General features: G+C 44.0%; 1 protein-coding gene and 1 long non-coding RNA gene across 4 annotated transcripts; one reads left to right on the top strand and one right to left on the bottom strand.

Annotated features, from left to right (window-relative positions):
- On the bottom strand, nucleotides 1-12,409 carry LOC115575149 (uncharacterized). Its single transcript, XR_003982638.1, has 3 exons — nucleotides 11,012-12,409; nucleotides 8,035-8,163; nucleotides 1-787 (listed from the first exon to the last, which is right to left on the bottom strand). It is a non-coding gene; the product is annotated as an uncharacterized LOC115575149 (long non-coding RNA).
- col1a1a (collagen, type I, alpha 1a) lies at nucleotides 3,837-24,670 on the top strand. Of its 3 annotated transcripts, XM_030407011.1 has the most exons (49): nucleotides 3,837-4,103; nucleotides 6,290-6,481; nucleotides 6,792-6,808; nucleotides 7,101-7,136; nucleotides 8,359-8,451; nucleotides 9,655-9,723; nucleotides 9,816-9,860; nucleotides 10,889-10,942; nucleotides 11,035-11,088; nucleotides 11,192-11,245; nucleotides 11,348-11,401; nucleotides 11,521-11,574; nucleotides 12,187-12,231; nucleotides 12,351-12,404; nucleotides 12,509-12,553; nucleotides 12,686-12,739; nucleotides 13,454-13,552; nucleotides 13,699-13,743; nucleotides 13,900-13,998; nucleotides 14,329-14,382; nucleotides 14,483-14,590; nucleotides 15,267-15,320; nucleotides 15,434-15,532; nucleotides 15,621-15,674; nucleotides 15,767-15,865; nucleotides 15,993-16,046; nucleotides 16,152-16,205; nucleotides 16,390-16,497; nucleotides 16,587-16,631; nucleotides 17,311-17,409; nucleotides 17,554-17,661; nucleotides 17,921-18,082; nucleotides 18,170-18,223; nucleotides 18,341-18,448; nucleotides 18,591-18,644; nucleotides 18,773-18,826; nucleotides 18,918-19,079; nucleotides 19,223-19,330; nucleotides 19,634-19,741; nucleotides 19,862-19,915; nucleotides 20,522-20,629; nucleotides 20,785-20,838; nucleotides 20,947-21,054; nucleotides 21,158-21,211; nucleotides 21,363-21,470; nucleotides 21,602-21,881; nucleotides 21,971-22,161; nucleotides 22,469-22,711; nucleotides 22,995-24,670. In XM_030407011.1, exons 1-49 carry the CDS (start codon nucleotides 4,022-4,024, stop codon nucleotides 23,139-23,141), a joined length of 4,338 nt encoding a protein of 1,445 aa, XP_030262871.1. In that variant the 5' UTR covers nucleotides 3,837-4,021; the 3' UTR covers nucleotides 23,142-24,670. The 3 variants fall into 3 exon arrangements, with proteins under 3 accessions (XP_030262871.1, XP_030262872.1, XP_030262873.1); XM_030407012.1 differs by lacking the exons at nucleotides 18,341-18,448; nucleotides 18,591-18,644; XM_030407013.1 differs by lacking the exons at nucleotides 11,035-11,088; nucleotides 11,192-11,245; nucleotides 11,348-11,401; ... (4 more) ...; nucleotides 12,686-12,739; nucleotides 13,454-13,552.
- The last annotated feature ends 802 nt before the right edge of the window (nucleotides 24,671-25,472 follow it).

Raw genomic sequence — 25,472 nt, 5'->3', positions numbered from 1 at the left:
TCACTTTTTTAGTTTGTTTATTTCTGACTGTTTTAACAAGCATTAACCACAATCACAGCTATTTAGAAAATCAGTTTTGCACAAACCTTTCAAGTTCCTTTACACCCATTTCGTTGCCAACAGCACAGAAACTTAAAGTAAAAAGTAAAGTCGCTGGCGGGAAAACTGAAAAGCAAGAGTGAAAAAAAGTGGAACCACGGTGTCAGCTGAAAATTCTCTGTCCATCTCTTCTTCATCAGCGGCAAACCCTTTACATACATACATACATAGTGATGCATTGTTAACATAAATATATTGATTATAGTCTCTATAAAGTGTGCTTTAACATTTGTAACATAACGATATAACTGAACTTGAGTCACTCCGCTGTTTGCATCGCCTCAACAGATTTCTTTTACTTGCCCGAATTCAACCCAGCACTTCAACTGAAGTAACTGTGATGTATAAAGGAAGATGGTTGACATACAGCTGACAAACTGTAGATTCAGCTCAGAATCAATTGAATATAGTGAAAATACTGTTATATCATACTCGAGTCTCTCTGGTGTGCTGCTGAAATAACGGCGATATGTTTTTTTCATCAGAGACGCTTTGGAACAAAAACTGTGTGTGGATGAGTGTGTGTATGTGAATCGTGCGTGTGTGTGTTGGCCTGTGACGCTCTGAGGACCCGATCAGATCTGGAGGTTATACCGGGGAATGATGAGGTGGCGCTTTCCTCCCTTTCTTCTTCTTCTTCTCTGCCTGTCTTTCTTCCTGAAAAACTGCTTGCATTCCATCCACTTCCCTGTAAAAAAAAAAAAAAAGGAACAGGCAGACACATGGATAATGTGAAGGTATCTGCAGTGTGTCTGTGTGTGTGTGTGTGTGTGTGAGAGAGAGAGAGAGAGAGAGAGACAGAGGGAGAGAGAAAGAGAGGAGGACTGAATTACAGGCTTGCTTGGCCAGCTTCAGACTGTGCAACGTGTCTGCTGCGAGTGGATCAGATGGCAGAGAGCTGCAGCGCTTCTGCTCCATAATGTCTGCTTTCTGCTTAATTACAGCTCACCTGCAGCCTGGCCGGCGCTGCACACAGCCTGCTGCAGGGTGGGGGGTAGAGGGGGGGTACGGGGGAGGTGGGGTGGGGTGGGGGGGGGGGACACGAGAGAATTGCACATATAAACCTTTATTTGGACTGGGACAGAAAATGCAGCCGCTTTAAAAAAAAAAAAAAAAAAAGAAAAAAAAAGGGCTTTTATTATTTAGAACCAATAACAATCATAATGTCTCCAAACCCCACAATTGTGCAGGTATTTCAAAACAGAGGCAGTTTCAGTCAAGTGCAGTCACTCGCTCCAAAAAATGCAAACATCTGGTAAGAAACCGCGACGCTTTTTATCAAACAGCTGCTACACTGAGCCAGGTATCTATCTATCTATCTATCTATCTATCTATCTATCTATCTATCTATCTATCTATCTATCTAAAAACTGCAGTGCGTCTTTTCAGAAACAGTTGCGACTATTACATTTTACGATGTTCATGGTTCTCAGAGTATTAATCTTCGAATGCTCCCTTGGCTTTTTCTGATGATGTCATCTGGCCAAGATGTTTAACTCAACACAACAAATGTTGAAATCCAATGAACTGCATTGACATTCACTGTGCGAGCTCACCAGAGAACATAGTGCTCCACTGAGACCGAAATGTCACTTTTGAACACGTTTTATCTCGGAATCTATCGAAACCTTTTCCGGCTCAAGAGGGGGCTGTTTGACATCTGATTATTGTCCTCAAGTGATGTCACATGAGTCAGCATTGACCTGGTGTGATGACTACTAGTTTAAGAATAAAAAAAATATTTAAGTGGGCGTGGACTTACAGGGATTTGAGTTTATCAGGACTCTGTAGCCGGCTCCTCACCTCTGCTGCCTGGGGCTCAAGACTATGTTAGTAGCTAGAGGCAAAACACACACAAAACTCTTGCATTGCGCTGTGTTCGGTGTAGTCTCCAAGAAAGATGTGTTGAATGAAATAGACAATTTTATTTAACTGTTCATCATGAGTCAGATGATGTCAAATCAACTCCAAAGCCAGAACTGCAAGTCCAGCAGGACCGATGACCAGGGCTGCAGCTCATGCTCGCATACATCTGAGAGCGACACCGGGAGAGCTCAACAATTCAGCGTAACAGAGCGGTTCTCTCACAGACAATCGCTGTTGATGAGTCACTGTTATAGACCTGAGTTGTCTCTAAAGTACAATCCCATGACACTTGAAGGAAAAAATCCCCTAAAACACAGATTTTCAACAAGTACTGGGAGTTGTTTGGCAGTAAAGCGTTGCGGCAGATAGGACTGTCGGAAGCAGTGCTCATTAAACCATCCCTGCCCTGCAAATACCCACTCCTCTCTACGTATGCACCAAGTTTGTACAGATTGAAAATAAAGCTAACTTTAAGCGAGCACTATGCTGAATCAGCGCTGCTCTACAAATGATGATTACGGTGTTGAATTAAACACTCATCTCAGCTATATTTTTATCATATAACAGTGTATCAAATGACATTGTGAGGGTTGGCGATGACAGTGATGATTATCACCAAAATCTGAAGCTCCCAATGGCTTTAAGGAGCTTTATGGTGAGTTTAGCCAGTTGTTTAGTAGGTCAGTCGGCAAAATTGCCATTTTGGTTCACTTTCTTTTCTTTTTTTTCACTTTTCGTTTTTGTAGCCCCAAAGGTGGCGGCTAGCAGCTAAAGCGCAAGATATTTCCATCAGGACCTGGTAGATATCGAAAAAAAGAGCTGAAAGAGAGTTAATATTGGACTACCATTCACCAGGTGACCAGGAACACAACTCCATATGAATGTTTGTGCTATACGCTTAAAAGGTGATAATAGCCTATGCCAGTGTTTTGTTTACGTTGTTTCTGCTGCCCTCAAGTGGTCAAAAATCTGTTATTGGCTATTTAAATATGTTTTACTCTGACAATTACATGTATTTTGTTTTGAACTAATTGTTTCTCTTACTTTGACGTCCATTTTGGTGAAAAGAATTGACAAACTGAAACTCTGCAAACAAGTTCTTAGTATAACGATCTCTAGTGGAAGTATTGGTGCGAGATAAACAAATTGATTTAAAAAGTCATCCGAACAATGCAAACAGTCAGGCTTTCCCGAAATTTAGACTTTTTCAGCGATCAGAGCTGAATTAGCAACAGAAAGACCTGAAGCTAAACCTGAAAATGTAACCAAACTCTTCTGAGCCAGCAGCCAAGTTCAGCATGTGAACAGTCTGACAGATATGACCATAAAATCACTTTGTCACAACTATAACAACTATGAAAAAAAAAAAGTTCAAGAACCAAGAAGAACACACCAAAACTGGACTAAAGCAAAACCTTTTCATGAAATGAGTTTGTGAACTGTAACTTAACTAGAGCTACTCTAAAAACCCTCAAACTGATGTCCAACAACCAGCAGCAGTAGGAGCAACTGAAATCAAAGTCAGTCAGGAAGTAAACCAGAACCAGAAATAAAATCTAGATTAAACCCATCACTCCTGGAGGAGGAGATCCTCTTCCGACCCTCCGATGCTCTTCAGGATCAGGTTTCCTCCTGCTCAGCCCCCGTTCAAAACTCCAACCCTTCTGCTGTAGAATTATGGAAGGAGGGACCTGCTGATTTTTCTTCTTTCTCTCCCTTTTCTTCTGTTTTTTTTTTTTTTTTTTTCTCTTTGAAGGAGGGGTCCATTCTTGTCTTCCCTAAACGTGAGCGGCAGCAGCTGGGTAATGAGGGTGCGTCCCCAGTCGGTCCGGTCCCCAGCACCTCCCAGTTTTTCAGGCTCCCATATAAAAACCCCAGTGGAAAGTGAGTGTAGGCAGTAGGGAGTTTTCTGCTGGGGTCAGGAGGACTGTGAACAGACAAGCGGACCCTGCCCCAAACACCCGTGTATGATTGGAGTGTAGCAGGGAAAAGAGAACCTCCCCAACTTTTTTCCTCTCTTGCCTCAAAGAGTCTACATGTCTAGTGGCATCTAGACATGTTCAGCTTTGTGGATATGCGGCTGGCGCTGCTGCTCAGCGCAGCGGTGCTCCTGGTCAGAGCGCAGGGCGAGGACGACCGTAAGTCTCATCACTGTTTACTGGAGCTTCTCAACCCCCCCTTTTTTTCTTTTTTTTTTTTTTTCTTTTTTTTTTAACTGGTTTTTGACAGTGGATTTTCTCTACATTGGTGGACGGCTGCTGAGAACTTAGAGAGAAAACAGAAGAAAGGAAAAAAGTTTGAACTAGAAATGAGAACTTTGATGCTTGCTCCTTCTTTATCTCCGCTGTGACAGACAAACAGACAGACAGACAGACAGACAGACAGACAGACAGATAGACAGATAGATAGATAGATAGATAGATAGATAGATAGATAGATAGAGAGAGAGAGAGATAGATAGATAGATAGATAGATTAACTTGAATTCTAAACTGTACACGGTGTGCATAATGCATTGGGCATCTGAAGAAGGCCGCTGTCTCTCCCTCTCTCCTTGTGTTTGTCTGTGTCTCTTTACCTCACCCCTCCACCTCCCTCGTGCATGCAGAGCGAGTTGCTGCAGGTTTTCCACGCTTTCCTCCAGGCGAGGTTTTTCTAACGTAGACTAGTAGAGATGCATGTGTATCACAACTGCAACCAAAAAAAGATGGAGTGCTTCCAGAAAAAAAAAACAAACCCAAAACCCATCAGATTTAGTTTTTTCGACATTAACACAACGCCCTGCCTTGCACTGCGTTTTGTCAGTTTGACACCCTGACATCCCAGCGTTCCAAAAAGTCGAACTCAGCCTGAAAAAAAGGTGGTAAACTGCACAGTTTGAGATGTGAGACTAGAGGAGGTAAAATATGGCTTTTTCACTCCATCCGCTGCGAAAATTCCACTTCCAGACACGAGACAGATGGGAAAATTTGCACAGGCCTTAATGATGTGGCGGAGTAAGTCACCGCCTGGAGCCAAGTGTTGAGCTGGCCAGGTGAGAGAGACAGAGAGTGAGAGTAGGTTGGTGAGCAGGCGCAGTCTTGTCTGCGTGGAAACATTTGACCTCGACAACCTGAGTGCTCTAAAAGCAAAGTCCAGCTCCTCAGGTGTGTTTGGACAGTCGAGTGAGAAGGCCTCTGCTCGTGCTGAGACACAGGGCTTTTCCTCCTCTGAGAAGACAAAGAAAGTCAGCTCAGCTCTGGAAACAACAAGCACGGAGCTGGAATCAATTTTTCCAGATGTTCTTCTTGTCTGGAAAGAACTCAGCTGCCCGTCCCGTCTATTTGAAACAGATGTGGTGCGACCCTCTGAGCGGTGTCACAGCGCCGCCCAGAGGCTCCTCTCAGACCTACAGAAACATCTGGCCGCCACGTCCCCCGAAGCTGCCTCCTTCCCCCCCCCCCCTCCCCTCCCCTCCTCCTTCTCCTCTTCTTCAACTCCTCTCCTCTCTCTTTTTTTTTGTTTCCTCTAATTACAAACACATGTGGACTGTTTCCACCAGCTGCTGCCAAGCCAAGGGTCTCTGCTGCTTTTCCCTCTGAGCTCAGCGCTTTGGCACGCTGGGACGGTTCTGAGCCCTAAAAGGAGCCTCAGCTTTGGAGTTAGTTCTGCTGAGAGGTCCACAGCGGGCTGGAAAATGTGACTTAGTGTTAGAGAAGACTAAAGAACCATGTTTGTATTGTCTTTAAAGGGAAAATGAAATCACTCACGAGTCTAGCCTGCGTAAAGACGATGTGACCTGCATCCAGACACAGCTGCCCTCTCCGTCACCTCTGCACGTTGTCTTTCCGGTCCCGATCTGAGGGGCCGCTAATTCCAAACCCTCCACAGGCCTCTTTACTCCAGCCCGATGTCTTTCTGTTTCTGCCTCCACCTATTTCTCTGTCGTCGGCATCAGTTTTGTGTCCATATTATATCTCTTTGGACGCGTTTTCTCAATTTAAAGCACTTTTAATTCCAATGCTACCGTTGCTCCTACACAAAACTAAAAACACGCAGGACAGTAAAATACATTAAAACCATACATTTTAAAGTTGTTATTGAATTTATACACTAATTTCATTTTTTAGTCGGGTCTTCAGTCCTTCAATCTCCAAGCTGAATATCCGTACATGGCCTGTTTTAATGCAGATGTGTACAGTTAAAACAGTTTACAAGTAACATTTGTTATATGGGCTATATTTTTTTTAATGTTCATGCTGCATGTGCACTTGTGTTCAGGTAGGCAGCCTACTCACCTGTCTGTGTCTGCGTGTGTGTGTGTGTGTGTGTGTCGCCCCCCTCAGGCACGGGCTCAAGCTGCACCTTGGACGGCCAGGTGTTCGCGGACCGGGATGTGTGGAAGCCGGAGCCATGCCAGATCTGTGTGTGCGACAGCGGCACGGTGATGTGCGATGAAGTCATCTGCGAGGACACAACCGACTGCCCCAACCCCGTCATCCCTCATGATGAGTGTTGCCCTATCTGCCCCGATGATGGTATGATATCCCAATCTGCTCTATCTCTTTTTCTTTCTTTCTTCCTTCCCACTTTCTTTCTTTCTTTCTTTCTTTCTTTCTTTCTCCCTTTACTGGATGTTTTTATACTTCCATTCCGTTGTACCTCAATTTGTTGTTGTTGTTGTTGTTGTTGATCAGGACAACATGTGAGGATATAACGCTCTTTATCTCAAACTTTATGTTTAAGCTTAATTAACTTTAACTGTGTGTGTGTGTGTGTGTGTATGTGTGTGTGTGTTTATCATCATGATATTAATCACAAGTGTCTGTGTCTCCTTCTTTTCTGCAGGATTCCAGGAGCCCGAGGTAAATATTCACAGCATGTATACATATCATTCAAATCATGATCATCACCACAAAAGCAGTGTCATTTAATGAAATACAGAGATTTCATCAGCTTATTGTAACTATTAATTGTACTGTTGTTATTATAATTGGTTTATGAATTATTGGGGCATATGGTCACTTTATAAATGACTTAATTGATTATATCAGATACATATGATTATATTGATCATATGAATCCTATCCTGATACATCAATTAAATGTTGTGTTTTATCAAACACTGAGACACTGTCTTTCTTTCATTACTCACAGGGACCCAAGGGAGAGCGTGGACCCAAGGGAGACAGGGTAGGTTCACAATCCTCAAATATTGATCTTGTGATTTCTGGATAAATAAGGGCCACGTGGTGCGTTCACTGTCTAGATTCTTGTGTGTTTATGATGGAGTTAAAGCAGTTGTACTGACAGCAGTGTAATGCGCGTGGATGACACTCGTCCCGTTGCCCAGTCCACCATTCAAAATCTCACTTACACCAAAGTAAAGAAGTGTTTTAAGTAAAACAGTGAGGTGTGTAAAGTAAGAGCACTCCAACTATTGATGGGCTACTGTGTAAACAGCAGCTGGTCTGATGACATCAGCGTCCTTAAAACTGCAGTAAAGGGTACAACTTGTAGTTTTGTTTCTTCTACTTCTGGATTAAGTCACTCTCTTGTGTGTTCTATAAATCATGATGGAGCAAGAAGTTTGCTTTATCGGGGTTCATCATTACTGATCATTTACTGAAAACGTGCTAGGGTCAGACTGAGGGTAAAGCCTTTTGAAGCAGGAAGTGGACTCAGTTGAAGGGAAACTGTAAGTGAGAGATTTTTCAAATTAGATGTCACAAAATTGATTATATTCCTTCAAAAGTTAAAGGTGGCTTAATGTGAGTTATGGGAGCATGTCTTGATGGCATGTTATCGTGTGAGATGCAGAGAAGTCTTTGGTTAGCTCATCCTGGATCCTATAAGACTTTGATTATAAATGATTGATTACTATATTTTAACCAGCCGGTTGGACTTCAGCTGGGATGGGGAGGGTGCTTATAATCACATATCATCATGAGGTTCTGGCTATGATTATTGTAATGTATTGTGATGTTATTTATAAAGTGGAACTTTTTTAGATGATTGAATTTTAGTCAGTAATGATCATGTGGATCCCTACTGAATGGGTCGTTGGAAAAGAGTCAGTGACTGGTCTTACCCAGTTCCTGTATCCTGATGTCACATGATCACATGGTTGGTCACATGGTCAGCCTGAGATGGGAATACACCTCTCCTCCAGGTGTAATGCTGCTGTCATCACTATAGGGACTATAGGGACCTGGTCAACCTGTCAAGAAACACATAGGATATTTTATATTAGACAACAAGGATCTGTTTCTGATGATGTGACAGATGTAAAGGCAGTCATGGACTGGGGCTGGATGTTGGGTTTTCCTCTCATTAGAGCCCTGCATTCAGGTAATTCTGACACTCGAGCCTGACCCCTTCTTTCTGTCTTCCTCCTTCTTGTCTCCCATCACAGGGTCTTCCTGGTCCTCCTGGCAACGATGGTATCCCCGGCCAGCCCGGACCAGCCGGTCCTCCCGGCCCTCCTGGACCTCCCGGCCTTGGTGGAGTAAGTTGTCATGATAAAATGTTTCTATTTGACCTGTCTAGGTCTTAACTGACCGGGCATAAGCTGACCACAGCTGGAAACAAAAGTCACATGAATGCATGTAGACCATTGATTGGACTAGGCTGTGGCTGTCTGCCAACATCTTCCTCTGTGGTGGTCAGACGCTTAAAAAACACATATTCTTGTCAACTTCCCAGCACTCACATTCCACTCCCCAAAATGTCATCTCGTCTCATAGTTTGATTGCATTCTCACAAAAACGCACACCACCTCAGTGCTTCTGATTTCCAAATGTCTGCAAATGTGGGGAAATTAGATGAAAATGGACAAGTGTAAACAAATAAGAGCATGCTGGGTAAGGACAGGAAGTGCTGTGAAACTCCACTTTCACAGCCAAAGCTCATTTATTTCAGTTTTCCTATGTAGGCTTGAAACTATCGTCCTCGATTTGGAGATTGGTTTTCAGCTTAGGGTTATTTACAGTTTTAGAATCGTAATAGGCATGCCATGGTTCATTTAGCTATTGGTTTCCATCATAAATTAGCATATTAAATCAAAATTTTTGACTAATCCTAATTTAAATCTAATTTAACCTTTGACTCACATGTTTATTTACAGTTTTAGCATGCAGTGATTGCTAATGGTTTTCTCCCTATACTAGCATACTTAAGGCAATATTCCTCTGTTGTTGTGTAGCATTATAAATGAAAATTGACCTAGATCCTCACTAGCATATCAACAACCACATTCTAAGGTTGCTAAGCTAACAGAGACTCTTAAAGCCTTACCTCCAATGGCGACTGTGATCAGATGATAGCAGTGGCACCCAAAGGGCCCGACAAATCCTACATCACCCACAGTACAAGGGAAGAGGTCAAAGGTCGTGGAATTGTTGTGGTTGTCCGGACTGTGAAGCTAACCACACTGTTAGCTAGACACGTTCAAGCTGTCACAAACCTCCTGTACTCTGAGATTGGATCTGACATGTATTGCTGGAGATGTGTCTCTTTATACATGTGATTCTGAAGAGAGTCTCCAGTTTGTTGTGAAGTGTCAAAGTGCATTGTTTTGGAATGCTAAAAAAAAAAGAACATAGAAGTTGCATTTAGTCCATGTCACAGAAAGTTTAAACCTGAGTTACATCTTTAGTCTGTATGTTACAAATTGATGATTATATTTTTTTCTCTTTTTGCTTTTTTCCAGAACTTCTCCCCTCAGATGTCCGGTGGCTATGATGACAAATCCCCTGCCATGCCTGTGCCTGGACCCATGGTAGGACACATACGTACACATGCACAAACACAACCACAATCATTTCCCTGTCGGTCATATAGTGATTCACCTTGCATCTGTTTGATTAACAGGGCCCAATGGGACCCCGTGGACCCCCTGGATCTCCTGGCGCTAGCGTAAGCACAACACTTTTTTTCCTCATTTCAAAATGTTTCAAAGCTGAAGCTGGGAGAATCAGCAAAGGGCAGCGATAGCATGTGTACCTCAGCATGACATCACCATGACATCACCACACTACTCTCTTCAGGGCCTAGTTGGTATGAAGCCAGTGACAAACTCTGTTGCACTCCTTTTCTGCACTCCTTTTCTGTGTTCATTTCGTCTTTACAACTGCAACGACAGACATGAATATTTTCAAAAACATTTCAAGAGGAGCAAGAAATACGCTTGTATTCTGTTGCTACATTAATCAGCTTGCGGAAAAAGGACAAAGATTAGAGGGGATTGAAAGAAAGGGCTGCAGTTGCTGAGGAGTTCTGAGTTAAGTCAGAGGCTGAGCTGAACACAAAACACAGCCAGCTTAACTAGCTTGCAGGTAACGTACAGTTGGTACAGTGGCTGTTTGGGGGGGAAAACAGCAGTCATGATTCCTAGAATGCAGCAAGACAAAGGCTGCTTTGCTTTGTGATGAAAACACTTGAGTCCCACCTGCAGAGGTTAGGTAGGTTAGCTCGTTTCAGCCTCAACCAAAATGCACGAAACAGCATGTAGACTGCACCTTGCTCGCATTATCCAACATACTTGAATTGTCGGTGCCAGGAAGGATCATTCAAGCATTTTAAGCTACTGGTTTATCTTCGAGTTTGACCACCGTAACCAGTAAGATCCTGAGCGGCTGAAGCCAACCAGGACTAACTCCAAATATACACAATTGAATTACATCACAGTCGCTGAAAGATAATCCTGTCATATGGAAAGAGAGTTCTGCTACTCTTCCCTGGTAGAGCTGACATCAGCCGTGAAAAAAAGATAACCCAGTGACTCAGACTGTGTAGAAGAGGATTACATATGCATAGGGATATGATTACAGTCATTTGACGACAGGGTGACTTTACAGCTAATAGAGAGTGCTGTTAACATATTTGTCCAGTATTGGTGGTGTAAGTGTAGCACTGATGGTGTTTTGTGTGTGTCCCCCCTACAGGGACCTCAGGGATTCACTGGTCCCCCTGGTGAGCCCGGTGAGCCCGGACCTTCTGTGAGTATTAGGAACACACAAATAAATAGACACCAACATTTCACCTTGCTAGTTTGTCGGCATTCTCACCTTGTTTGTGTCTTCCTCTACAGGGTGCCATGGGTCCTCGTGGCCCCGCCGGCCCCCCTGGAAAGAATGGAGAGGATGTAAGTCGACTGGACCTGCTCGTATTCACCACCTGTGTCTCAGTTTGAATTGAATAATGACCAAATTTCCTCATCCCTTTCTTTTTATCTCTGTTTCTCTTAGGGTGAGTCTGGCAAACCTGGTCGTGGCGGTGAGCGTGGACCTTCTGGCCCACAGGTGAGTTGCCATGGCAGTGTAATTCACAGGTGTGTAATGTAAGTAACAAAAAACAAAGCTGTGATAATAAATTGTGTCTCCTATCGCTTATCTTTCCCTCAGGGCGCTCGTGGTTTCCCAGGAACCCCTGGTCTGCCTGGAATCAAGGGACACAGAGTGAGTCAGAGCTTTATATCTCTGCATTCAACAAATCAATTACATATTTTTATATATGTATATATATATATCTATGTCCTAACAGTGGACTTCATCTGTATTTCTCTATGTCTCTGTAGGGATTCAGTGGTCTGGATGGTGCCAAGGGAGACAGTGGTCCTGCTGGACCCAAGGTGATTGTCCCTCTTTGACATCAGTGTTAGAAGAATTTCAATTGAGACACCGTAGTGGGTGTTCTGTAGTAGTAGAAGTAGTAGCTATAAAGGTGGCACATATAGCAATGGTGAGAGTAGTGTAAATGCTAGAGCGCCTAGTAGAAAAAGTAGTTGACATACTGATGTGGTACTCTGCTTCTGTAAATACAGGGAAAGATTTTTAAAATGATTAAATCATTCAAATAGAAGCTGGAGATGCTGAGCTATCCTGAATTTTAGTCCCTTTTATTGGCCAAAACTGGCTACGACATTTCCCATATTGCAACCAGTCGCTTCTTTTGGGTTTGCAATGCTGGCTTTCTGTTGTAAAGTCCAAGCCAAGATATCTAGTGCTCTGTATGACTAGTAAACAGACTTTTCTGTGTAAATCAGTGGACTCACCCTTTAGGTAAGTACTTGTCTTAGTATAAGTTGTAGGCACAGTAAGTGGTAGCATAGCAGCTGTAGCAGACCATGTTGAGGAATCATTGGCTAGTAGCAGCCATGTTCGTTTCTTGAATTAATATTGACTAATGATACCACAGTTGCTGTCGTTCTCATCATCTCACCTGCCTGTTGGTTATTGTTTAGGGAGAGGCTGGATCCCCTGGTGAGAACGGAACCCCTGGTGCTATGGTGAGTAAAACAAGCCCCCCATTTGGCCATATATAGTTGACATGTTGGATTTTTTTCATCCCTTCCAATTGATTTAAGGATTATAGCTTACTAACTGACACTCTTTGTCTCTTCCTTAGGGACCTCGTGGTCTCCCTGGTGAGAGAGGCCGTGCTGGTGCTAATGGAGCTGCTGTGAGTCCATCCTCACACACTTGCATGCATGCACACGTACACAACTCCTGTAATTTCTCAGTCAGGGAATAGATCAACCAATCGTGTTTTTCTTCGTGCTGCAGGGAGCTCGTGGTAACGATGGTGCTGCTGGTGCTGCTGGACCTCCCGTAAGTCTTACATTCTCAAATATCTCTTCGATGAAAGTGCAATTCATGAAACTCTAAATTTGAGTTTCTGTGAAGGCATAAATTGTTCCACGACATTTGCCTGAATCTCTTCGTCTTAATGTTTCCGCTCAGGGTCCCACTGGCCCAGCTGGACCTCCTGGATTCCCTGGTGGCCCTGGAGCTAAGGTACTACTGCTACACCCAGCGTGATCCACGCCAGCAACCTCTATTTTTTTTCATGTCTTTCATCCTCAGCTTCCACCTTCAACTCCTGCGCCCTTCACCATCTGAAGTACCACAACACATTTGTTTTGCTACATCCCATTTTCCCTTCTTTGCTCCAGAAAGGTTGTAGTTGTCATTAGCAGCTAACTGACCTTACTTTGCAACGCCTCAGTGCATTTCTCTTAACAATATGTGCAGGTAGTTGACCTTTGAATTTGATCTTTGACCCAAAGGGGTCACATTTGGTATGGGTCATATAAGGACATCCAAGGAACTCTATCTCCTGATCCACTTCTACAATATATAGGCCTAAGCAAATATCACTTGAAAATCAGCTACAAAACCTGTGTATTATTTGAAGATTATTATGTAGCAATACATGGGTCAGAGATTTAGTTTTGTTTAATTGTTGTTTTACTAATATTAGTTCCAGGCCTGGTTGAGAAGTGCTCTTTAAGACACCAATAAGCTGGCTTTTAATATTTTTTCCAACTTGAACACAGTGTACAATAATAAAATACACTCTTCTTCTCCCATTATTACAGTTTATGTTTTACAACTGTTGCTTTTTTTCTTGTCATATTAGTATTTCATCCCTCTATAATTCCTCGATCCTATCTTGGTATGGACATGATAATCTGAGTAAATCCTGTTCAATGTTTCCCCTCTACCCAGGGTGAAGCCGGACCTCAGGGTGCTCGTGGAGCCGAGGGACCTGCTGGATCCCGTGGTGAGCCTGGTAACCCCGGACCCGCTGGCGCTGCCGGACCTTCTGTAAGTACAAACAATACCCTTCTTTAACAGAATGTTCAGGTCCTAGATGACTAGGTCCTAGAGGGATTGTGCATCTGCATCATACAGAAGAGCCTTCTGGCCTCTGGGTTGTTAATCAAAATCTCTTGTCCTATTTCTCCATTTAGGGAAACCCTGGAGCTGATGGAGCCCCTGGAGCTAAGGGAAGCCCTGTGAGTATCTCTTTCAACTCAATTCATCTCTTTCTCTTTTAACCCTCCTGGCTAAAAAAGCAGAGCTGGATTTTAATTGTTGCATAGCCACAGAGACTCATCACTGGCAGTCCAGCATGATGTGACTGTGTTGTTGGCCTGTGCTGCCACCTGCAGGGTGCTGCTGGAGTTGCTGGAGCTCCCGGATTCCCCGGACCCCGTGGACCTTCCGGACCTCAGGGTGCTGCTGGTGCCCCTGGACCCAAGGGTAACACTGTGAGTAAAGCTCCCACAACTAACTCAAGCCAAAAATAGTGTTTTCTTAAGTCTGTCTCCCTGTAATGGGCATGATTAGAAATAATGCTTAGGTCCAAAGCATACAGTAAAACGACTAAACCAAGAGTAAACATAATGTTTGTTTTGTATTTTAAGTCAAATATCAACTCGTCAGCCTTTTTTTGTGATATTTTTAGGAGGACGTGTTGTTTGTTTTTTGTTGCTTTGTTGCTTGTTTTTTTTTTATTCCTTTTGTTGTTGAGATCTGTCCAAGTTATGTTTATTTGTTGTGTGTTTGCTTATGTTTGTTTATTTGCTCGTTTCCCTCAGGGCGAGGTTGGTGCCCCAGGAGCTAAGGGAGAGGCCGGTGCTAAGGGAGAGGCTGTAAGTTGAAGTTCACCACTGTAAATATCGAGCACAGCTTGCATACAAACAAATAGGAATACACATTTGATCACTTATTACATCTGCGTGTGTTCTCTAGGGTGCTCCAGGAGTTCAGGGACCCCCAGGACCTTCTGGTGAGGAGGGCAAGAGAGGAGCAAGAGGAGAGCCTGGTGCTGCAGGAGGCCGTGGAGCTCCTGGAGAGAGAGTATGCATCTCACCTAATTTTCACCACATCATACTGTGTATTGTAATATTTTTTAAGAGTAATGAGGAGGGATACTTATCTGATGGAGTATTCTTACCTCAAAGAAAAAAGTTGAAGTCTCCATATAGAATTGTATCTGTTTCTGTTTTAAAATGATCATTTCAAAACAGCAAAAACACTTGGCGAATTAAAATAATTGGAGATTTTTTGCAGCCAAAAACATAACGGATACGATTATAAATTAAGAAACACCTTTTTTCCTGTAAGCGCAAATATGATTAAATATTATTCAGTGTTATGAATCCAAACACTAATGAAGGAAACGGTCAAATTACTACCTACCCATATAATGTACATATAGTATACATGGTATAGGCCAAAAAAGATGCAGACATCTTTCTGGCTAATCCTGTAAAATACTGTAATACAGCACACATTTAGGATATTTGGAAAAACTAATATTGATACATTTTTAGGGGATTTTTTGACTTATTTTTTTTTTGTATTTGGACAATACAGAACCAAGTGACAAGATAGAATTCAATTAGATTGTATCTCTCAAGAATTCAACTGAGCATACATCACAGTTATGGCTGGTCTTACTTTGTGATAAAGAAGACATGATGGAATTTTGGTGATGGCTAAGCAATATGGCTAAGCTTTATTTTCTTTACAGGGTGCCCCTGGTGGTCGTGGTTTCCCTGGTTCTGATGGCGCTGCTGGACCCAAAGTGAGTTAAACACATACACGCACATTTGTTACGTACTTCCATTTTACTTAGAAGCACTTGCATACTTCAATTCATATTCATTTTAACTCATCTAATCTATTCCCCTATAACAGGGCGCCAATGGTGAGCGTGGAAGCCCTGGTGTTGTTGGACCTAAAGGTGCCACTGGTGAGCCTGGCCGCAGTGGTGAGCCCGGTTTGCCTGGAGCTAAGGTTAGATTTCCAACTGTTTATCACATAATTGCCAGCGTTATTTATTCACTGTGCAGGCCTTATTCTGACCTCTAACCTTTACCTGTAGGGTATGACTGGCAGCCCTGGTAGCCCTGGACCTGATGGCAAGACTGGAGCTGCTGTAAGTTGATGTTTAGTATAATACATTTGATCTAATATCATCAAAACACCTGTGTTAATTTAAAGTAATTCCTTATTGATCATCTCTAACAGGGAGCCCCTGGACAAGATGGACGCCCCGGACCTCCTGGCTCTGTTGGAGCTAGAGGCCAGCCTGGAGTCATGGGATTCCCCGGACCCAAGGGAGCAGCTGTAAGTTGTAACAATTTATTTGATCTGTCTGTTCATGAATATTTTAGTCAGTGGTCTACTGAAGGGTAGGCTACTAAGACTTGTCCACACATCTCAAGTAATAGTGCTTTTCTACTCCCATCTGTAGGGTGAGCCCGGAAAGCCTGGTGAGAGAGGAGTAATGGGACCCACTGGTCTTACTGTAAGTTCTCTAAACCATGTTACCCTCTGAATCAACTGTGCTCTACTGTTTTCGTGTGATCCATAAAAGCTGTGTGTCTGAAAAGCCTGCCATCTTTCTACATAGGGTGCACCTGGAAAAGATGGTGACGTTGGTGCTCAGGGTCCCGCTGGACCTGCTGTAAGTGAAATATGCACGACTACACAACCATGCATGCACGCACACTTGCCCACGCTAACACAAGGCTCCGTTGCTATGCCCCTCATGAGCCTGATTGTCTCTTAGTACAATATACTTCAACCTGCACATGTACCTACTTTTAATGAGTCATACCAACACAATGCCCTTTCTCTGGTATTTTCAGGGTCCTGCTGGTGAGAGAGGAGAGCAGGGACCTGCTGGAGGTCCTGGATTCCAGGGTCTTCCAGGACCCCAGGGTTCTGTTGGTGAGACTGGCAAGCCTGGAGAGCAGGTACTGACTGAGATATGATGGACTTAGATACCAGATCAAATTTAGACTTTACAGATATAAATGTATTAATTGCCTGTCTGTCCATCTAGGGTCTGCCCGGTGAGGCTGGAGCCCCAGGACCTGCTGGAGCTAGAGTAAGTCAATCAAATTCATCATTACCACGGTCACAATTAATTACTCAGTAGTCTGCTCCCAGCTCTACTAATGATAGATCGTTGTAGAGTTGTCTATTCATAATAAGAGAATCCTTATTAACTAGTCTACAAATTGTTAAAAAAACTCCATTTTGGTGCTGTTAAAGTGAACTGTCTAAAGAGCTCCAAATGTACATTAGTGTGCCACAGTGAACTTGCTTTACTTTTGCCTTCCAAAAACTCCAAGCTTGAGTTTGAAAAGAGGCAGCTTATTTAACATGAACTGTTACCTTGCAAACTCGCTAGCAGTTTCATCTAGCAAGGATACTGATGTTATTGAGCAGACTGAAACTAGCTAATAGCAGGCTAATGCTAAATCGATGTTGGTTAGCTATGTACATAGTATGGCTATTCTTAAAGCTTATATTGTCTTAAAGCATGAACAAATAGTTGAAGACATCCAATATGGCCGCTGGAGGAAAAGTCAAGTACCTCTCGCACAGACAAATAGTGAAGTGTTTTGGAATTAAAGCTTTCCACTTCATGTTCGATCTCCTAATTGAAAATATCATCAACCTATAGATCAGTGATCCCCAGTCATATAGATCCTCAGGATTACTTTGAATCTTGCACTCTTGCACATCAACTTATCTAACTGTCCGCCAACCCTTCCCTTTAGGGCGACAGAGGTTTCCCCGGTGAGCGTGGTGCACCTGGCCCCGTTGGACCCGCTGGTGCCCGTGGTTCTCCCGGATCTGCTGGAAACGATGGTGCTAAGGTAAATCCTGACTTGAAAGAGAAGTCTCCCACAAGTAGATATCAGGCAGCATTTTCTACCACTTGTTTTGAACTTCCTCTTTCCACTAAACTCTTTTCGTCTCCTCTTGCCTTTGTTCTCTTCCCCCTCCCACATTTTACTTAGGGAGATGCTGGAGCCCCTGGTGCTCCTGGAGCACAGGGTGCCCCTGGACTGCAGGGAATGCCTGGTGAGCGTGGTGCCGCTGGTCTTCCAGGACTGAGGGGTGACAGAGTGAGTATTCCTAACCACTTGTCCACAAAGACATTCCACATGATGAGTCTGACTAGTTTAACACTATCCCCACCATCAACAATAGCTTCCCAGAATTTTGAAGAAATTATCACCACCACACTGGTGACATACTTAGTCTTATATTTTAGATTTTATTAACCAGCTTTGGCGCCACCTACAGAATGTCAGCAGTTTTGCAGGATCTGATGTATAAACACCTGTTGCATACCTGATTCAGCCTCTCCATTCAATATCCTAGGGTGACCAAGGAGCCAAGGGTACTGATGGCGCCCCTGGTAAGGATGGTGCTCGTGGTTTGACTGGACCAATTGGTCTTCCTGGACCTGCTGGAGCCACTGGAGACAAGGGAGAGCCTGGTGCTGCTGGACCTCTTGGACCTGCTGGAGCCCGTGGAGCCCCTGTTAGTACCTGTCTTTTTGTCCCTCAGGAGTTGACAACTGATTTTTTAAATCCTTGACTGAATCATCTTACCCCTTCTCTTCCTTAGGGTGAGCGTGGAGAGGCTGGACCACCTGGACCAGCTGGATTCGCTGGACCTCCTGTAAGTCACTTCTTCTTGAATGTCTGCGATTTTCTCACCAATTCTTCATGTTTATCTTGAAGCTTCAACAAAGAATTCATAGAAAAATAATGTGTCTCTTTCTCCATTCCACCACAGGGTGCTGATGGACAGCCTGGTGCTAAGGGAGAGGCTGGAGACAATGGTGCTAAGGGAGATTCTGGTCCCCCTGGCGCTGCTGGACCCACTGGTGCCCCTGGACCTCAGGTTTGCAGACGTATACACTATACCCCATTGTACCCCATTAAAATATGAAAATCCTATAATTTATAGTGAACATCAGATGTCTCGATAGCTACGTTTCCAGTGGTACTCCCAAGTTCACTGACATAATGGTGTGTCCTTTCAGGGTCCTGTTGGAAACACTGGTGCCAAGGGAGCCCGTGGACCCGCTGGACCTCCTGTAAGTCAGCACTCTTTTTTTGGCTTTGTTCCTCTTGAGATATTATTATTTTGTATTGTTTTCCGCTCACTTGATATAGCCATTTTTCCAGTTTCAGTCACCTAATCGTCCTCTTTCTGTCTCCCTAGGGTGCTACTGGCTTCCCTGGTGCTGCTGGCAGAGTTGGACCTCCCGGCCCCTCTGTAAGTCTTGCTATAACGTTTTAAGCAGTTATTGTTCCTGTGACAGGGCTCAATGTCCGGGATGTTCATCAGTGTGATATTCCCCTCATAGGGCAACCCTGGACCTCCTGGACCCGCTGGACCTAGTGGCAAAGAGGGACCCAAAGGAAACCGTGGTGAGACTGGACCTGCTGGTCGCCCTGGTGAGTTGGGTGCTGCTGGACCCCCAGGAACTCCTGGAGAGAAGGGTAGCCCTGGTGCCGAAGGTTCTTCTGTAAGTTGCCTTGAACATACTGGTGGAATGCCACTATGATCTATCAATCAATTGCAACACACATTGTTGGTTGCTGTCAGTTTCTGTTGCCTAATACCTTGATCAACCCATTTCTTTTTGTCTCTCTCTGTCATCTCCTGCAGGGTTCTCCTGGTCTGCCTGGTCCTCAGGGTATTGCTGGACAGCGTGGTATTGTTGGTTTGCCTGGACAGAGAGGAGAGAGAGGTTTCCCTGGCCTGCCTGGACCTTCTGTAAGTTCAACTAACTCTTCATGACTATGAAATCCACAGTGGAGCTGATTGAACCAGAATACCAAAATGTGTTTAACAATCTTTAGTTTAGAACCAAAAATGACTTCAAAACCAGAAATATCAAGTGATCTCAAACCTCTTCAAGAGGATATAAGGATGAAAACAAAATCACTGCCAATGATTGTGAAATGTAATTTAGCTTTTGTTTGGTCCATAATGTTTCTAAAGTCCTCAAGCTTTAGTCAATTAGAAAAATAATGAAGGTTAGTATAACTGGACTGATTGTGGTTGTGTCACCCACAGGGAGAGGTTGGAAAGCAGGGACCAAGCGGACCCGGTGGCGAGCGCGGACCTCCCGGACCTATGGGACCACCTGGACTGGCTGGAGCCCCTGGCGAGCCTGGACGTGAGGTGTGACAAAATAAACATACCTGTACACCAGGGTTTTCTGTCTGTTCTTTTGTATACTTGTATAAGCATGAGTGAATCCTGTATATGTCTTCTAATCAGTTAACTTGCTCTATGTTTTAGGGAACCCCTGGTAACGAGGGATCAGCTGGTCGTGACGGAGCCCCTGGACCCAAGGTGAGTTTAGAAAGACATCATCAATCATTTACCAGCGACAGAGAGTGAATTCATTCTCAGTCAATGTGAATAATTGAGGGCTAAAATAAATGAACTTTTCCAAATAGAGATTTCACTCACAACTTAAATTTTGTCTGTAGCCCCAGCCTCTATTACAGAATTGAGCGGTCAAGAGTCAGCAGTTTAATAACCTGCAACTATTGCTATGTTTTGTACAGCCTGGACAGCGTTACCACAACAGTTTTACCAAATCTTGTGCTAATTATGGCAGCCCTTTACATTTCTTGAACATGGAACTGGACAGGCCATGGTGATAAAAATACATATATTATGGAGCAATATGAAAGAATTGGCCACCTGTCAAACAGATCAAATAGGGGACTGCATATAATTAGAGAGTTCAGAGAACCAGGGGAGTGTTGGTGTTTACACCACTTGCACAGGAACTTTGGGCTGTGATGGGCAGGGGCTAGCTGGTTAGTATGCTAACTTAAGTTAATATGTCTGCAATACAATGTATACATTTGGAATGTTTTCAAATAAATGTCATACATATTGCCCCTTTAAAGTGAGTGAAATCGAAAATATTTTTTGTTTGAATTGTAGGGAGATCGTGGAGAGACTGGACCCTCTGGAGCCCCTGGTGCCCCTGGACCCCCTGGTGCCCCTGGACCCGTTGGACCTGCTGGAAAGAGCGGTGACCGTGGAGAGACTGTGAGTGACAAAAATCATTTTATACCTCAACTATTGTCTTTTTTTGCTAATATTTATATCCTCCATCCATGTTTATAAAAGTTAGCCATTGATACAAGATCTACTTTGGGTGAGGAACCTGCCCTATAAATTGAACTGATTTTTGCACATTTCAGGGACCTGCTGGCCCTGCTGGTGCTGCTGGCCCTGCTGGACCTCGTGGCCCCGCTGTAAGTAATGACATCAGCACAATTATTACTATTGACTACAGCAATAGATGTCACTGCGAGCAGAGGAAGGCTAAACAACCCTCCTCACTCCCTTCTTCCCTCTAACAGGGACCTGCCGGACTTCGCGGAGACAAGGGAGAGACTGGAGAGGCTGGAGAGAGAGGCATGAAGGGACACAGAGGATTCACTGGCATGCAAGGACCTCCCGGACCTGCTGTATGTCACTTTGCACTGACCTCACCTACACATATACACTATAAACCTGTCTGCAACATATACACTGAAGATCTAACGCCTGTTTATGTTTGTTAACCCAAAGGGAGCTTCTGGAGAGACTGGACCCGCTGGTACTGCTGGACCCGCTGGACCTAGAGTGAGTTAACATGCCGGACAATTTAGCTTGGAGTGCTTGGAGCAGTTGAAAGTGTAATACAGCATAAAAAAATGCTGTATTTTATGTCTCAGACAGTTTGAAGAGACGTTCAGACAGTAATGTTTCTGTTTTCCCTTTTTGCTGTTCACAGGGTCCTTCTGGATCTGCTGGTTCTCCTGGTAAGGATGGTATGAGTGGCCTGCCTGGACCCACTGGACCTCCTGGACCTCGTGGACGTTCTGGCGAGATGGGACCTGCTGTAAGTCCATCCATTTATCTCTATTCTGTCTCCTCATTCAATCACCATATGGAGGTCGTGATTTTCTAGGAACGCTAACTTGCAATGAAATAACTAATTATCTTCCTATTCTCTCTCTGCTTGTCTCTCAGGGTCCTCCTGGACCCCCTGGACCTCCTGGAGCACCCGGTGCCCCCGGTGGCGGATTTGACCTTGGCTTCATTGCCCAGCCTCAGGAGAAGGCCCCCGATCCCTACCGCATGTTCCGCGCTGATGATGCTAATGTTCTTCGTGACCGCGACCTGGAGGTGGACAGCACCCTCAAGAGCCTCAGCCAGCAGATCGAGCAGATCCGCAGCCCCGACGGTACTCGCAAGAACCCCGCCAGAACCTGCCGCGACCTCAAGATGTGCCACCCTGACTGGAAGAGCGGTGAGTAAATGCTTTAAGGAAATTGATTAGGATTGGAGGACAGACAGTGTGCCAGCGTTTTGACTGTTCCTCTCCAAACTTTTTTCTAGGCGAGTACTGGATTGACCCTGACCAGGGCTGCACTCAGGACGCTATCAAGGTCTACTGCAACATGGAGACCGGAGAGACCTGTGTATCCCCAACTCAGCGCGAGATTGCCAAGAAGAACTGGTACACAAGCAAGAACATCAAGGAGAAGAAGCATGTCTGGTTCGGAGAGGCTATGAACGGTGGCTTCCAGGTAAACAGAGCACATCTTCACTCTTTGTTCTCAACTCATCTCGGTTTTGTCTGTTTCTCTTTACCTTCCCCTCCTCCTTCTGTGTCCTGTCTTTACAATTCCATTTGATAACCTCTCCCTCAGTTTCAGCATTCAATTCTTCCCTACTAAGGGCAACTCTTTCCTTTACTCCTTTCAGTTACACTTATTCTCAGTTCTCTTGATTCCTCATCTATTCCTCGCATTCATCTTACTTTTCTACTTCTTACCCATCCTTTCCCCTTACAGCTCAGTAAGTAACTTCTCCCTCTTCCTCTCTCCCACACAGTTCGAGTACGGCAGCGAGGGCTCTCAGCCAGAGGATGTCAACATCCAGATGACCTTCCTGCGTCTTATGTCCACCGAGGCATCTCAGAACATCACCTACCACTGCAAGAACAGCATCGCCTACATGGACGCCTCTACCAGCAACCTCAAGAAGGCCGTGCACCTTGGCGGCTCCAACGAGATCGAGATCAGAGCCGAGGGCAACAGTCGCTTCACCTACAGCGTCCTGGAGGATGGATGCACGGTGAGGAAACTTTTAATTAACAATTTCATCCCAACCCTAATGCTAAACCTGCAAATTTAGCATAGAGCTCAGGGGTCAAACATCACAATTCAGCAGGCAGATGCAGTACAATCACTACAAGAGATCAAACATATCTGCTAGCTCCTGTAGCTGGTCTTGCAGTCAATGTGCTTTAAAAAAAAAAAAAGGTTCAGGCATAATTGGAAAAATGTTGAAGTTTTAACAATGCAGCAGCCATTTTGATTGTTGACCCTAACTCCCTTTTCTTCTTTTCTGCCTCCAGTCACACACCGGTACATGGGGCAAGACAGTCATTGAGTACAAGACATCGAAAACATCTCGCCTGCCCATCATTGATATTGCTCCTATGGATGTTGGTGCTCCAGACCAAGAGTTCGGCCTTGAAGTTGGACCCGTCTGTTTCTTGTAAAAAGAGAAATCTGGACTTGAAATTGTTGTTGTGTGTGTGTGTGTGTTTTATTTTTTCTAGCAGTCATCTCTCTCTAAAAAAAGCCCCACCAAAACATTTCTCTAATGCCATTTTTCTGAAAAATCCAACCCCTCGCTCGTGATTCTACGAGTTTCCATTCGGCCGTTGTTTCAATGGTCCACTTTGCCTAAAACCTGCACTTCAACGAGATGGCGGTGATGTGGCGGAGTCTGCATCGTCGTGTTTGGGACCACTACTTTTTTTGTTTCTGACTCTTGTTTTTTTTTTTGTTTTTTTTACCATCACCAACACCAAGGATCCTGTAGAGAAGACATTTTGTTTCACTGGCAACAAGAAAATAATATATGCTTCTGTAAAGTGTAAAAATTTACTTCCCCTCTTCATCCAGCCAAACCAGGCCTCTCTGGAGTTTACAGAAACCAACAGAAACACACAGGTGACTTTTGTATTTTTATACACCACTGCGGTAAGAGGAATGAAAGGACAGTCCCAACAGACAGAACTCAATTGCTTTGTACCAAGTTTCAGGTGTTGATGAATAAACGGTGAAACTGACAGCCATGTTTGTCTCTGTTGTTCTGCCCAACCCTCCCAACCCAACTGTCCACCTGCCCCAGACAACACTGACAACTCCCTCCGCCTCATCCGCTGATGTTGTAGCTGTCGTGACTTGTTTGTTGTTGTGGTTGCTTTCTTGTCTGTTCCTTTCAATTTCCCCTGATTTTTTTTTAAAGAAATGTCACATTAAAACAACGAGCAGAGAAACATGGGTTGAAACCTCTTTTTGAAAGAAAAAAAAAAAATCTTATGGCTACCTCAGGAAAGCAAGGAAATCTAGCTGTTCAAAAAAAAAAAAAAAAAAAAAAAAAAAAGTGTTTCTAAAGAAAAGCCTGTAGTAGTTGTAGCGGTCGGTGGGGGAGTCGAGGTTTACGGAAATTTTAGCAGAAGCAGGAACAGCTAAAACTTAAGGTGCTATTCTTTCTTTGAGGTCTCCTGGCCATGCAGTATGGCTTTACTGTTCTGTAGTGTTAAGGTCAAGGCTTGGCGGGGCGCTCTTGGTGCTAAAATTCAACCATGGTTCTATTCTTGATGTCCAGAATGAGGCAGATTGCTTCTATTTCCAGCCTTGGTAGTCTTAGTTCTGTTTTTGAGCTCAAAAGAAAAGTGGATCCGCATCTCTTCTTTTCTCATCACACCTTTTGGTTTTATGTTTGTATCACCTTTTTGTCACCCAAATTCTTCTCCACTCCCTTCATCCTCCCCCACCTGTTGTAGCTTGTTTCTTGTTTTCTTGTGCGAAGGGTGAATTTTCTCAAAAAAATTGCAAATCAGAGATTTTACAAATGCACAGAAAGAGAGCCATCAGCAAAGAGTTTGTGAGAGAAAGGCAGACAGACACACCTATGGGGGAAAAACACCACAAGGATTTGTACCTATTTTGTATATGTATAATAAATTGAGATGTTTTTAATTATTTTGAATGCTGAAATAAAGCATGTTAAGTGGTCTAACGTTGAATCCTGCCTAATTCCCTGACTGACTCCCTGACTGCCCCCCAAGAACTTGAATTAAATTAGCTTTTTACCTATTTTGTAAAGTGAGTGACTGAGGAAGCGAGATTAAAGAAAAATCTCAGAGATGTTTTTGTCTTGTCTAGTCTGTACCTCTTGGAAGGGCCTGAGACAAGTAGTGGGAGTCCGTGGGAAGAGAAAAAGATGCAACTGAGCGTCCCAAACAGACCAATAGCAGATTCTTTCTTTGGTTTAGGAGCGAAATTCGGTCCTAGTTCTTTTTTTAGTGGCATTTGCTGCTTGAAAGGTTAGACTGGATTGTGAAACATTTGGAAGCATTTGTTGTTATTATTTCTTTAGAATTTAAAAGCTGGTTCTCAGAGTGATCGGTCGAAAAGTGTAAAATAAGCAGCTCAGTGAGCGTGGCTCCTAAGTGAGCAGCATGTACTGTATCTGGGTCAGAAATAGTTGCGGCCTACCTCTCAGCTGGTGGAGACTCCTCGTTGTTGTCAGGCAGTCCTAAAGAGTATGTGATGTTTTATCCGGCCTGTAAAATCCAATTTGAAAATGAAGATTGTGAATCATCCATAATCCACCAAGAAAAGGCACATCTGTCTTCGAAATAATCCAGAGCCTTTGCACAGCTCGTGCAGCAGGACTGAGGGGCTGCTGGCTGCACAAGCGTGGGGCTCAGCCTGTTGGCATCAGCTTGGCTTCAGAAAACACAGACACCGATTGTCCACCTTGAGGGAGGCCGCTACCCAGGAACAGCGGATAGGTTTGCACTCCCAGCAGGATT

This window comes from Sparus aurata, chromosome 23 (genome assembly GCF_900880675.1).
Source record: "Sparus aurata chromosome 23, fSpaAur1.1, whole genome shotgun sequence".
Classification (NCBI taxonomy): Eukaryota; Metazoa; Chordata; class Actinopteri; order Spariformes; family Sparidae; genus Sparus; species Sparus aurata.
The sequence above is the reverse complement of the archived record's forward strand: the minus strand, read 5'-3'. Positions and strand labels throughout refer to the sequence as shown.